The 13,807-nt window shown below is 39.5% G+C and overlaps 1 protein-coding gene across 1 annotated transcript in view; it reads left to right on the forward strand.

Annotated features, from left to right (window-relative positions):
• LOC133752505 (cancer/testis antigen 55-like) overlaps positions 1-13,318 on the forward strand; it is a 28,966-nt gene extending 15,648 nt beyond the window's left edge. The window contains exons 3-5 of the mRNA XM_062183005.1: positions 179-323; positions 12,261-12,373; positions 13,127-13,318. Coding sequence (XP_062038989.1) covers positions 179-323; positions 12,261-12,373; positions 13,127-13,318 — 450 coding nt within the window. The remainder of the gene's footprint in view (positions 1-178; positions 324-12,260; positions 12,374-13,126) is intronic.
• The last annotated feature ends 489 nt before the right edge of the window (positions 13,319-13,807 follow it).

A 13,807-nucleotide genomic window follows, 5' to 3' on the forward strand; every position in this document is an offset into this window, starting at 1 on the left:
ATAAGGAAGCTCAGACATTATTTTATGAACTCGTGTCTGTGATGCATTTGTCATTTGAAATACACCCACCAATGTTCATTATGGTTGTCTCAAGCTTTTCTTGAATAACAATAACTTCAGCATTGCTTCTTTTAAACTTGAGTTATGTGTGAAGTAACTGATTCTTTGTTTTTTTCAGGTGAATATTTTCTGCAATAACTGCTACCACAATAGTCCAGCAGAGTACTACAGGATCTTTTCAATGCACTGTATTAGCTCTCAAATGGGTGGTGCTGACTGCGCTAAACACATATGTCGCTTCTCTGTAGACATTGTTTCTACAGGTACAGTTAACAGTTTTTAACCTAGAAACCTTTTACTTAAGGTATAAAAACTTCATGGGTTTCATATATACAAATTTAGGAACAGTTAATATTTTTTAAAATTGAAAATTAGATGTGACCTGTTTTTTAAAAATATTTGATTAATTGGATTTGGGGATGGTTAAAGGCATCATTTCTGGGTCAAATTTGGAGCATGCTTATTTGACTAGAGGGTTTTAGTGACTCTTCCAGTGTAGTTTGCACTCTCAGCGGCCCTTTGATGTGTACTTTTGAAGTTGAAAACTTTATGCAGCAGGTAGCAGATTCATAATACTTTTTAAAACACGTGCTATACCTTGTTAAATTTTTTTTTGATTCAGTTACTAACATTCTAATTTCTATTAATATAAGTACTGAATTACTTTGTAAAAATGCTTTCTTTGTGTACAAAAGTTAAAGCCCAAAATCTGGTTAAAAGATCCCTAGCAGTAGCAACCAGTTTTCTTCTGCTATCAGCTTGTTATGACACTGACAGGACTACAGTTAGTATAAAATAAACAACTTTCATGAAAGCAAATTTTATAAATTTTAAACTAAACATTTTACTAATACATAAATTTTATTAAAAGACAATGCTTCATCCCACAGTCTTGGGCATGTGAGTTTCTAATGTAACTCGCAAAATTACAAATATTTCAAGGTACTATTTTAAACACTTTGTCCAGATTCTTTAAAATAAGGGCTTGAGATAACCCTGTACCCTTCTGAGCATGTGTGTGTGCTCATTTTTTTGAACATTTAATTGGAAGTAATATTTATTACAATTTACAGATTAGTTAAGTTATATACACAAATAGAGTTTTAGCTATAAAATCCCAACTGATTACATTTAAATCACTACATCCTAAAAAACCAATTTCTATGTCTTCCTGTTCCTTAACTTCACTTCCTTAAAATGTAAAAGTCTAAAGTCTGATACTTTTGATTTCAAGTTATAGATGAAGAGCTATTATCATATTTCAGTTTGTCATTATCAGATATAAAATTGTGTTGCATTTTGCCTAAGGCAACAATTGGCTCATTTTATGATAGAAGAATTGATATTGGCAAGGTGAAGATAAAAAAATATTTAGGCCGTGCCTGTAAAGAGCTCACAGTAGAACTGAAGAAGACAGCCATGTGAATATAGTAGAATGATGTGATGTGAACAACGGTACTGATGAAAGCAGTGGGAATTGACTATCTGTAATGGTATGAAATGGGGCAGGTAGACTGGGCAAGGTGCTGTCTGAGCAGGACACAGTATTCCCACAATCCCTTTTCTAACTTGCATTTTGAAAGATGAAGAGAAGCAAAATTTTGCACATGTTTTAAGTGCAATCTACTGCCACTTTACTTGGACCCAAAGAGCCGAGTCAACTCAGCCACAACAGGCATGTTTCTATTTCATTTTCATTAGATGTAAAGTCTGGACTTGACCTTTGCTGCTAGCTACTAATGTCCCAAAGATCATTGTCTGGCGGTAGCTAGAATTTGTCACCTATTCAGTCAGAAGTCTCCAATTATGAGAGAAAAGGCCCCTGTGAGTGCAAAGTTGAGCAATTTGTTTGTCCCAGTAACCATGCCAACAACACGTAACCACCAATGGTAGCCTCACTAGAATAATTCATTTCGTGATTGGAAGTAGTTGAGCACAGCTGTAATGTGAAGAGAATTTATTGAAGTTGCAGAAGAGAGCAGAGAACAGAGAGCAGATGGAACAAGGTCTCTGAGGCAGAAGGACAGGATGCGACTGAAGGCACAGGTGAGAGATTTACTGCTGCAAAATGAGTGGAGTGAATCAGAGTAATAGACTTCACTGAGGTGACAGGGAGAGTGGATCCAAGAAGAAGGCCTCTTACCAGTCATCCTCAGACTTGTCAGAATACTTGCCAGGAATATAATAATGAAATACAGTGAAAGCAATGAAAGGGTTCAAGATTGAAAAATAGTGGGAATCCAAAAGAAGGGGAAATGTTCTTCTTTGGTTTCACATAATGAAGAGTTAATATGTGCTATTTCCTTGTTAATTAGATACATATTTGAGTGCCTCACTGTGTTTCAGATTCCATACTCTAAAGGGGAACACTATAAGACAGTAAACAAATAAACTTAAGAAAAAATTATAGACTGTCTGCTTTTGAGGGTTGGAATACGTACTGTGATGATAAAACTGAGGGGATTGGTTTACTGTAGATAGTACATTACAGAAGGCTTCTCTGAAGGGGTGACACTTGATTTGAGACTTCTCAATGTAAGTCACCAGCTGGGGGAAGTATTCCAAATGAAGAGCATGTGTAAAAGTCCTGTGGTGGAAAAATTGGGGCATGTTGTAGGATCTAAAGGGAGGACAGGATGGCTGGCGTGTGAAAAGCATGTGTGGTATTATTTGAATGAGGGGTGGCATGAGAAGGTAATTGTCAATGCCATCAGGATCTAGATTGTGTAGCTTGGTTCTGTGTTAAATACTGCCATGGTTTGAATGTTAATTGTCCCACTAAGGCCCATGTGATAAAGCTTGGTCCTTGAATGGCACTGGAGGTGGTGGAACCTGGAAGAAGGAGCTCTAGTAAAGCCTGAGTTTGGGCCTGACCATTCTCTCTGTTTCCTGGCTTATTTTTTTATTCTTCCTATACATGTGCTCCACCCTTTGCCATTTGACCTTTTCGTAAGCTTTGACCCTCCAAAACTGTGAGCTAAATAAACATCAATTTACTTTATAAGTAGCATGTCTTGGGTATTTCCTTGATGTAATGAGAAGATACTAACATAATTACATAACTGATATTCTCAGATTAAATCCCAAGAAGATTCTTCTGTTGGGGGACGGTGTTGTGTGGGGGGTGAACTCTCTGCCTGCAACTGCAGCATCCTGTATGGATGCCGGTTCAAGTTTGGCTGCTCCACTTCCCATCCAGCTCTCTTTTAATGGATAGGAAAGCAGTGAAAGATGGCTTGGGCCCTTGCCACACATGTGGGAGACCTGGACAAAGATCATGGCTCCCTGATTCAGCCTGGCCCAACCCTGGCAGTTGCAGCCATCTGGGGAGTAAACTAGATGGAAGATCTTTCTCTGTGTGTAATTCTGCCTTTTAAATGAAAGTGTAAATTAAAAAAAAAAAGAAAGCGAAGTCTCTTTTTAGCTAGCCAATGTGTTAATCTAGGGATAGCTCCTCTTTTTCTTTTTTTTTAACATTCATATTTTATTTAGTATTAAAAGAAATCTTGAAACAATTTAAAATATATAGAATGATACACTTTGGTTGAATGTAAATACTATGCCAATTTATGTGCAGGAGTTGAGCATCTGTGGATTTGGGTATTTGTGGAAGATCCTGAAACCATTCTCATGTATGGATACCAAGGGACAACTGTGTGCTCAAGGCATAAATTTTTGAACATTATTGTCATATAAATTTATAGGACAACAAAAATCATGTCCAATAATCCTGGCAAAAGACTATGGCAGTAAGAATTAGACACTGGCAACAGAACAGAATAGAGCTGGGACATAGGAGAAATGTTATCCTGATGGAATCTCTAGGATTTGTTGAGAGGTGCAAGAAGAGTCTATGATGATAGACCTTCCCAGCATGGAGAACCAGGCAAATTGTGCCATCCTTAATAAAACAAGAACTGCAGTAGCAGAAACCAGTTGGGAAGAAAGGAGGATTTGGTCCATGCAGCTCCCCTTTTTCTTTTCTTTTTGTTCACTCCACTCGGAAGTGGAGGAGCTGGAACTCTAACTGGTGCCCATATGGGATGCCAGCACCGGCCCCTTCTTATAGTTTTACTTTATTTTTTTTTTTAAGATTTATTTATTTATTTGAAAGTCAGAGTTATGCAGAGAGGAGAGGCAGAGAGAGAGGTCTTCCATCCAATGGTTCACTCCCCAATTGGCCACAACAGCCGGAGCTGCGCCGATCCAAAGCCAGGATCCAGGAGCTTCCTCTGAGTCCCTCCCACGTGGCTGCAGGGGCCTAAGGACTTGGGCCATCTTCTACTGTTTCCCAGGCCATAGCAGAGAGCTGGATGGGAAGTGGGGCAGCTGGGTCTCGAACCGGTACCCATATGAGATGCCAGCGCTTCAGGCCAGGGTGTTAACCCACTGCACCACAACGCCAGCTCCAACCCTTTTTCTTTTTACTTTTTTTTTAATTTTTTTAAAAAGTTTTTTTTTAACTTTTATTTAGTAGATATAAATTTCCAAAGTACAGTTTATGGATTACAATGGCTTTTTCCCCCCATAACTTCCCACCCACCCAGAACTCTCCCATCTCCCGCTCCCTCTCCCGTTCCATTCACATCAAGATGTATTTTTGATTATCTTTATATACAGAAGATCAATTTAGTATATATTAAGTAAAGATTTCATCAGTTTGCCCCCACACAGAACACAAAGTGCCAAATATTGTTTGAGCACTAGTCATATCATTAATTCACATTGAACTACACATTAAGGATAGAGATCCTACATGGGCAGTAAGTGCACAGTGACTCCTGTTGTTGACTTAACAAATTGACACTCTTGTTTAAGGCATCAGCAGTCTCCCCAGGCTCTATTCATGAGTTGCCAAGGCCATGGAAGCCCCCTGAGCTCGCTGACTTTGATCTTAATTTGACAAGGCCAAGTCAAAGTGGTAGTTCTTTCCTCCCTTCAGAGAAAGGTACCTCCTTCTTTGATGGCCTGTTCTTTCCACTGGGATCTCACTCACAGCAATCTTTCATTTAGGGATTTTTTTTTTCGTTTTTCTTTTTTAAATTTTATTTAATGAATATAAATTTTCAATGTACAGCTTATGGATTACAATGGCTTCCCCCTCCCATAACTTCCCTCCCACCCGCAACCCTCCCTTCTCCCGCTCCCTCTCCCCTTCCATTCACATCAAGATTCATTTTCAATTCTCTTTATATACAGAAGATCAATTTAGTATATATTAAGTAAAGATTTCAACAGTTTGCACCCACATAGAAACACAAAGTGAAACATACTGTTTGAGTACTAGTTATAGCATTAAATCACAATGAACAGCACATTAAGGACAGAGATCCCACATGAGGAGCAAGTGCACAGTGACTCCTGTTGTTGACCCAAAAAATTAATGCTCTAGTTTATGGTGCCAGTAACCACCCTAGGCTCTCGTCATGAGTTGCCAAGGCTATGGAAGCCTTCCAAGTTCACCGACTCTGGTCATATTTAGACAAGGTCATAAAAGACAGGGTGAGGATAGTAACCAATGATCCTAAGAGTGGCATTAACCAGGTTTGAACAATTATACAGAATTAAGTGGGGAAGAGGACCATCAGTACACACAGGTTGAGAGTAGAGCCATTGGTGGTAGAGTAGAGGTTATGATTACGAAGGAATGAAGCCCAAGTGCACTAGACAGGGCCTAGAACAAAGGACAGAGTCATTATTAGAGGAGCTAAGAAAGGTGCTGTCTAAGCTACAATTAAGTTTTCTGATTGAGAGGCAAATAGAACCTGACAGATGGGGCTTGATAATAATCTGTTGGGCTTTAGGCCTTGTAAATTCAGAGGCCCAGACCTATCTATCTCTTCACATGGGGTACATCCTAAGGGAGGTGTGAACCTCCTGGGGGAAGGCACTCTGTTGACTTTCATTACTTAGCTGGCCTGGGAGGAGAGCTGGCCAGGTAAAGGCAGGGGGCATCTCTAACAAGAAATTTACAGTTGTGCCTGCAATGTTGCTGACCCTACTTGACCATCCCCTCAGCTGCAGTGGTCACTTTGGAAGTTGGGCTGAGTGAAGGGCTTTTCAGCTTAGAGCCAATAAGGTCTGTGGCTCTGACCTGGGCATGCTTCGACTCCAGGGCAGGTCCATTTCCAGTGATCCAACTCTTGGCAGAGCTGCCAGGGCTCTTCACAAGCTGACTTCTGCTGAAGCCCAGGCTTACCACTTTGAAAGCCACTGCAGTGGACTGGCCTGTTGGGTCTCCTTAGGGCAGATCACTGTACAGATCAGCCATTAATAGGCCTGCCACCCATTGCTTCTGATGCCTAGCTTTCTTTTCCTCCTGGTTTGTGTTAAAGCAGACCAGAGGATGCAAGTCAAGGGAATGCCCAAGTCCCATCTCTAATCTTCGGTGGCCTGAACTACAAGTCTATAGTCACAGGCATGTTCTGTAGTAGTTTTTCTAAGGTAGACAATGCCCATGAGGAAAATTATATTCTCACTTGAAAACTTTCTTTCCCTTTGGTCTGAAAGGGAGGTTTTTTCTACTTACTGTATACTTCGCTGATGGCGAAGTGAATCTAGCTATGAGATTATTATTTAAGTTCTTATTTTGGCTATGCTATTACAGAAAAATGTTAGCCATCTCTTTTTGTAAGGTCTAAAGAATAAATTGTGTGTCCTACAGATTCCTTCATAATAGAATTAGTTTGCTACCTTGAGGAGAATAGAGAAATGAAAGAACAAGTTGGGCTTAGAATAGAGAAATGAGGGAGCAAGTCCTAGATCGTTTGCTGACAATAGCAATATGTTTTAAACGTGTTGGTAGAAAGAAACTAGAAACATTTTAGATGGTTGTGCTTAAGTTTACTGGCTAAACAAACTACACCATGTTAGATATTTAAGAGGTGTTTTCAAATACTTGATTCTTAAAATTTATAGAAGGCATTGGACCTTCTGGTAAATGTTTTCTTAAGTTGTTATCTAATGGTTTAAACTGTTTGCTAAGTATTCATGTGATATTGCTATTGTCAGGTACCTCCTTCTTTGATGACCCCGTTCTTTCCACTGGGATCTCACTCGCAGAGATCTTTCATTTAGGTTTTTTTTTTTTTCCAGAGTGTCTTGGCTTTCCATGCCTAAAATACTCTCATGGGCTCTTCAGCCAGATCCGAATGCCTTAAGGGCTGATTCTGAAGCCAGAGTGCTGTTTAGGACATCTGCCATCTACAAGTCTGCTGCGTATCCCACTTCCCATGTTGGATCGTTCTCTCCCTTTTTGATTATATTAGTTAGTATTCGCAGACACTAGTCTTGTTTGTGTGATCCCTTTGACTCTTAGACCTATCAGTGTGATCAATTGTGAACTGAAATTGATCACTTGGACTAGTGAGATGGCATTGGTACATGCCACCTTGATGGGATTGTATTGGAATCCCCTGGCACATTTCCAACTCCACCATTTGGGGCAAGTCCGATTGAGCATGTCCCAAATTGTATTTTCTTAAAGTTGTGGAAGCTAGAATTTCATGACCAAATTTCCCCTGATTTAGTTTCTGGTGAGAGCTTTCTTCCTGATTTGCTGACAACTGCCTTCTCACTATGTCATCACGTGCATTCTTCAGTGCACACAGGGAAAGAGAAAGCGAGAGAGAGAGAGAGAGAGAGAGAGCAAACGAGCTATTGGCTCCTCTTGTAAGATCTCATTAGATTAGGGCACCACATCTATGATCACATTTAACCTGAGTTATATCCTCAGAAGCCTCATCTCCATATATAATCACACTGGGTTCTCTGAAAATTAAAGTGAGGATTTGGAGGGAGGACACATTCATTCCATTACACAGATGTATTGTACAAGTCATGTATTCACCAACATTCTTGGAATACCAACTCATTACTTATCTTCCCTAAATATGTACTTATTGCTGTTAAAGAGTTTATTGTAATGAAAAAATACCGAATGATCAAATACCTAAGCAGTTATATATTTACCCCACAGCAAGAGAAACAGCAACAGCAACAGCGTTAGTAGTGATCTCTACCCTTTATGATAGTGCATCCTGGCTTAGCATTTTGCCTTTTTATTGAAGTGTTATTTCCCTTAAATGGCTCATGAAAAACCTAATCTACATTATCCCAAATTTCCCAGTGGTCCTGCTCACCCAATGGCCCAGCAGAATTTTGCCTTTTTAGGCTGTTGCATAGAGTATAGCAGTAACAACAGTCTGCCAAGTGGTTGGCTGGGCCATTAATATCGGATACCTCTTCCATCACCACCTGAGACCAGAGCAGCTGTTCCATTTCCAAGGACAGTTGGTTATAGGATCAAGCACACCATCTATATAGTCATGGGAAGAGGGATGTTAGTCATTTGGTGTCTAGAAAATCATTTTAAAGAGGCAGATTAGTGCTGAGTGCATTTCATATTTCATCGTGCTAGTGGACACTCTGAACTGCAACAAGAATTATGATGTGGAAATTTACATCCTAGCTTAATGTTTCTTTCTTTTATCAGGAGTTTTCAAATATATAGAAAATTTGAAATGGTGTTACAGTGATCAACCATATCACCAGCACCTGGATTCTGTCTTTCACATGTTCTTATACTTGTTCTATCACATAGCCATCCATGGATTTGTCCATCTACCCACTAGTCTGTCTTTTATTTTGTCATGTATTGGAAAGTATAGTGCAGATGTTTGATTCAGCACTTCCTGAATACTCCAGCATGTGTATCAGCATCTCAGGCACTGTATTGGTTTGGAATTTTTACAGGTTTCTTTGGGTGTTCCCAGCTGCACATTACCTAATCATGACTTCACTCAAGCAATCCTTGTCCTCATCCTCCAGGCAAACAAGTGCTGTTTTCTTTCCCACTACACATTTAATTTTGTTTGAGAATTTTATACAATGAAATCAGACTATGTAATATTTCTTGTAAGTTTTTTTTTTACTAAAAAAGAATGCTTTTGGACTCATTTGTGTGATTGCTTGTCTAGTAGTAGTACAGATATATCAAATATATAATGCTTTCTTCGTGGTCTCATTGATGGTCTTATTGGCTGTTAGCAGCTTTTCACTATTATGAATTAAACTCCCCAGAACATTTGTATGCAGGTCTTTTTATGGCCCCTTAGCATTCGTTGTCTTGGCTAGTATGCCTAGCACTAGGACTGAAAGTGCTCACTCATATGAAAAAATATAAAGTTAAGGACACATGGGTTAAAATTTCAAATAGATTATCCAGGGAAGGCTTCACTGAAAAGGTTTAGAAGTCATTGTAAGGATTTAGCTTTGGGAGGATTTAAACGATATAGTTGTTAAAAGAAAAAACTATGCGACTAAATTTATCAAAGGCACTTGAACAGGGAAAATGTCTGAGAACAGCAGCATTTCCAATGAAAGATAGTTCAAAATGCTCGCACCTGCTGTGTGGCGAGTTGTATTTATTACTAGAAAAGAAAAACCAGGTATAATAGAGATTACCTGATTGTCACAGTTCTGGTTTTGCCTTATCTGGGTGTAAATTGTCTGCCTTCATCCTGTGGCTGTGGCTTACTGGCTTCCCTACTGGAATATACTCTTTAGTAGGTTACAACTTCCTTGCACATATGACTAGGTTGCACTTCATTACATATAGAAAGGGCTTTGTAATGCAGTCACCAAAAAATGGAGGTCATTATAGGTCAACTTTAATTCAACACCAAGATAGGAGGTGAATTGTGTTTTAAGATGTTTGCTCTATCCTACATGCATTCTCACGGACTTACTTCTAAGAGTACAGCTTAACAACTAGCCATACAACCCCCAAATCCCTTAAGTTGGCTGATAAAAATAGCAGCTTAAATGTTATAAAGATCAAATAGATAGGAATAAGTGCTAAAATGACCATATAATTAGGATCAAGTGTGAAAGTAATCATATAAATAGGACTAAGTGTTTTGAAACAATAATAGAATTAAAAAGGAACAGAGGCTCCAACATGGAAAGCAGTCCATACAGCAGACTTATAGAATGACAATCGCTTTAAGTAGCACTCTGAATTCAGATACAGCCTCAAAGGCATTCCAGTCTAGCTGAAAGGCCAGGGGCAGCATTTCAGGCATGGAAAGCCAAGACACTGTGGCAAAAAAAAATGTCCTACATAGAGGACCTCGGTGGGTAAGACCCACCAAAGTGGCCACCAAAGAAGGATGTACTTTTCTCTGAAGGGAGAAGAGAACTTCCACTTTGGTTATGGCCTTGTTGAGCTAATCAATCCAAAAGGCTTCCATGGCTGAAGCAGCTCATGTCAAGAACCTTGGATGATCACTGATGTCATACATAAGAGTGTTATCTTTTAAATAAACACCAAGAGTGCACTAACTTCCCATGCAGTACCTTTGTCCCCAAAGGGTTGTATCGTGAGACTTAATAGTAAAACTTGTTCTCAAGAATCACTTCCATTTAGTGTACTAAATGGAGGATAATACTATGTCGCATAAGTTCAAGTTATGTCTAAGAGCTCACAAGAAATGTATCATCCTTGGGTTCTTCTTCAAAGACAACTGAATTTTTAAAAGGGAAGAAGGGGGAGGAAGGGAGGAGAAAGAGGAAAGGGGGGAAAAGTGAAATCACCTTCAAGAAGCAAATACATAGAACAGCCCTGGTATAGACTGTTGAGGAACAATTCTCTTAGTTTTTATATTCCATTCTTTCTTTATTTTTCCTTTCCTTCTGTTTCTTTTTCTTTCTTGAGCTAAACTGGGGAGGGAGGAGGAGAGGGGAGGTGGAGAGGGAGGGCTGGTATAGTGGGAAGAATTATTATGTTCCTAATGGTGTATTTATAAGATACATATAAATAAAATGTATCTTAAAAAGATGTTTGCTCTGGCTGTGGCATTGAGAATAGGCTGTATAGGGCAAGACTGGATTTGAGAAGACAAGAGTCTAATGCAATACTCCTGGTGAGTGATGATGGGAACTTAGGCAAAGTTAGTAGAAATAGATTCTGTACGGATTGGTTTGATTCTGGAAATGCTTTGGAGATAGAGGTGAATATATTGGCAGATGGATCAAACATTTGGTATGACAGAAAGAAGAGTTGAGGGTTAGTTTAAAGTTATTTGAGCAGTGGAAAGGGAAGGGTTTTCATTTTCTGAGATTTAGAAGAACTGAGAAGCAGACTTGGGTGCATGGAAACAGTGAAATTCAATTTGTATATAATAATTTGATAAGAATCTAGATATATGAATCTGAGGTGAATTGGAGCTGCAGGTTTGTACATTTTGGAATTTTCAGCCTATAGGTATTATATAAAGCCCCACAAAAGGAATAGGGATAGAAAAAAGAGAGAGTGAGAGACTAGAGGTCCAGTGCATGTCTTGGGTCATTCTAAAATTAATTGTAATGGAATTAGGGAAGGACAAATAAATGGCTGTAAAAGAACAAGGAAAAGCTGGGTCATAGTGCACAGAAAAGTGGAGCTTTAGTAGATGTTGCTAACCACCTGAAGTGGTTGTGCTGATTTACAGCTTCCCATGGCAGTGTTTGAGAATTACATTTGCTCTACATTCTAAGTATCTTGTGACTCACTTTTACCTTATTGTAAATCATCTATAAATATCCATTTAGAAATGTAAAATATAGCATACATAAAGTGCATCCCTGTGCAAAACACCTTAGAAATTAATTTCAATTCTTCTGTGGCAGTATGTCCTCCTGCCAATGCTACTGTTGATAGCAATAAATGTTTTCTTGGTTCTGATTGTGTGCCTGGAAGTATTGTACGAGTTTCATAGAGATTGATTAATTATTCTTGATAGTCTACGTGGTAAGTGCTGTTGTTAGGCCTCTCGGTTTTTAGAGGCAAACCAAAGCACAGAGAATAAGCACCTTCATATAGTTGCAAAGTGAGTAAGTGATGAACCCAGGTAGCCTGCTTCAGGCTTGTGCTCTTCCCTTTGTGCTTGGTTGCCTCTCATGGAAGAGTTGTGATTGTTTAATACATCCTGGGCTGCTCCCAAAAAGATTGCCCGTGTTTGATGTGCAGTTGTTGACACTTTTCCCCATCTGACTTTGCTAAATCCATAGAGAATAATCAATGTCTATAGCATGATGTAATATATCATAGATGCAATAGGAACTGCTTTAGGGTATTCCAACCTGAGAGCACTTGTGAAATGCAGCATCAGCAAATCTAACAACCGTTTAAACTTAATTTCTCTCGGTGGCTCTTTTAGAATTTGATCCTTATCCACATGACTGTATGCAAGTTCGGTTTTACATCCAGCCAACCATGCGGAGCAGGAAAATCCTGTCAGTGAGGCCTCATAGACACAGGCACGTTCGTGAGGTAGGTGGTTTGAATGCTGCATTTGACGTTGATCTTTGCTTATTCTTTCTTTAGTGATAAATCCTGTTGTTCAGGATTCTGTTGGGTGGACTGGGAAACCTAACACAAAACATTTGTTGCCAAAAAGGATAGTATTTCCTTGTCGAAAAGGCTGTACTTATGAAATGACATAGAGAATAATGTGGATCACTCATGAAGCTAAGATGTGAAGTACATAGTTTACTTGAGAGGCAATAAAATGTTCTGAGAACAAAAGCAGAAAACAAATCCTTTATGTACCACCTGGAATAAAAGAATGGATGGAGTGGGTGAGGTGTGATTTGGTATATAGAGGGGCCTGAAATTACAAGGATTTGGTTTGAATGATTCTTCAGACAAAATAGTGACCTTAGAATGTGACAGGGGAAGTAGGGAGAGATGGTGGTCTACTTATCTCCACATCTCTACCTCACCCAGTTCCTTTGACTCTCTCAACATGAACTTGCAGAGATTATGGCCACTGAGTAATATTTATCACAGAGTTTCTCAGCAGAGACATAATCCTTCTCCCCAGAGATTCTGATTTAATTGATATGAGGTGGGATCTGGGCATGGGTGTATTTACAAAGCACCCCAGGTGTTCACCATGTGCCAACCAGGTTGGGAATCACGGGTGGGCATGGAGTGACCTGCAGCTGAGAGCCAGAGGGAGGTGCAGAGCAGGTTTCATATGTGCTGCTTTTACATAATCATTTCCATCATTTACCTCCACAGGTGCGCATTACTAGTGTACATGGAAGAAATGGAGTGATAGGTAATTCTACCTTCTTCACCTTGGATTCTCTGATACTTCCTGATGGATACGTGCCTCAAATCCATGATGTCGTCAATGCTGTGGTAGTGGAGAGTGTTCATGCAGGCTATATTTGGAGAGCAGTCTCTATCACCCCTGTGGCAACAGTGTAAAAGCACAACCCATTTATTCTCTGTGTGTCCTTTCTTCCATGGGTAATACAGGGCTTGTTGCAAATGTTTTTTGAAAAAAAAGAAATGAGTAAACCTCAGTAACCACTTCTTAGACAAGTTTTCAAGTCCTGAGTTTTTGGACTACATTTTCTGTATGTTCTTGAGATTGTTCATCGTTTTTCATCATTAAATAAAGACATTTTCTGCTTATTCCTGGTTAATGACTTTCTCTGCTGCCTCTCAGTTTATATCAGAGGTGTTTGCACTTAACTTTATATGGTGTTTTCCTTCTTTCGACCCCTATTTTATACATACATGATGGAGATTTTGCTATTCTCAGTGTGCTCTGTGGTCCAGTGGGCCCTCTGAGGCACCCAGTAGTGAGTTGCCCACTTCAAGTCTGGATCTGCAATCTTTATCTCTAGACTGGACACTGCCTCCTGGGTTAACTCCGCAATTTGTGATTGCCTTCCCAGTGCCAACTGTGGA

Source organism: Lepus europaeus, chromosome X (assembly GCF_033115175.1).
Source record: "Lepus europaeus isolate LE1 chromosome X, mLepTim1.pri, whole genome shotgun sequence".
NCBI lineage: Eukaryota > Metazoa > Chordata > Mammalia > Lagomorpha > Leporidae > Lepus > Lepus europaeus.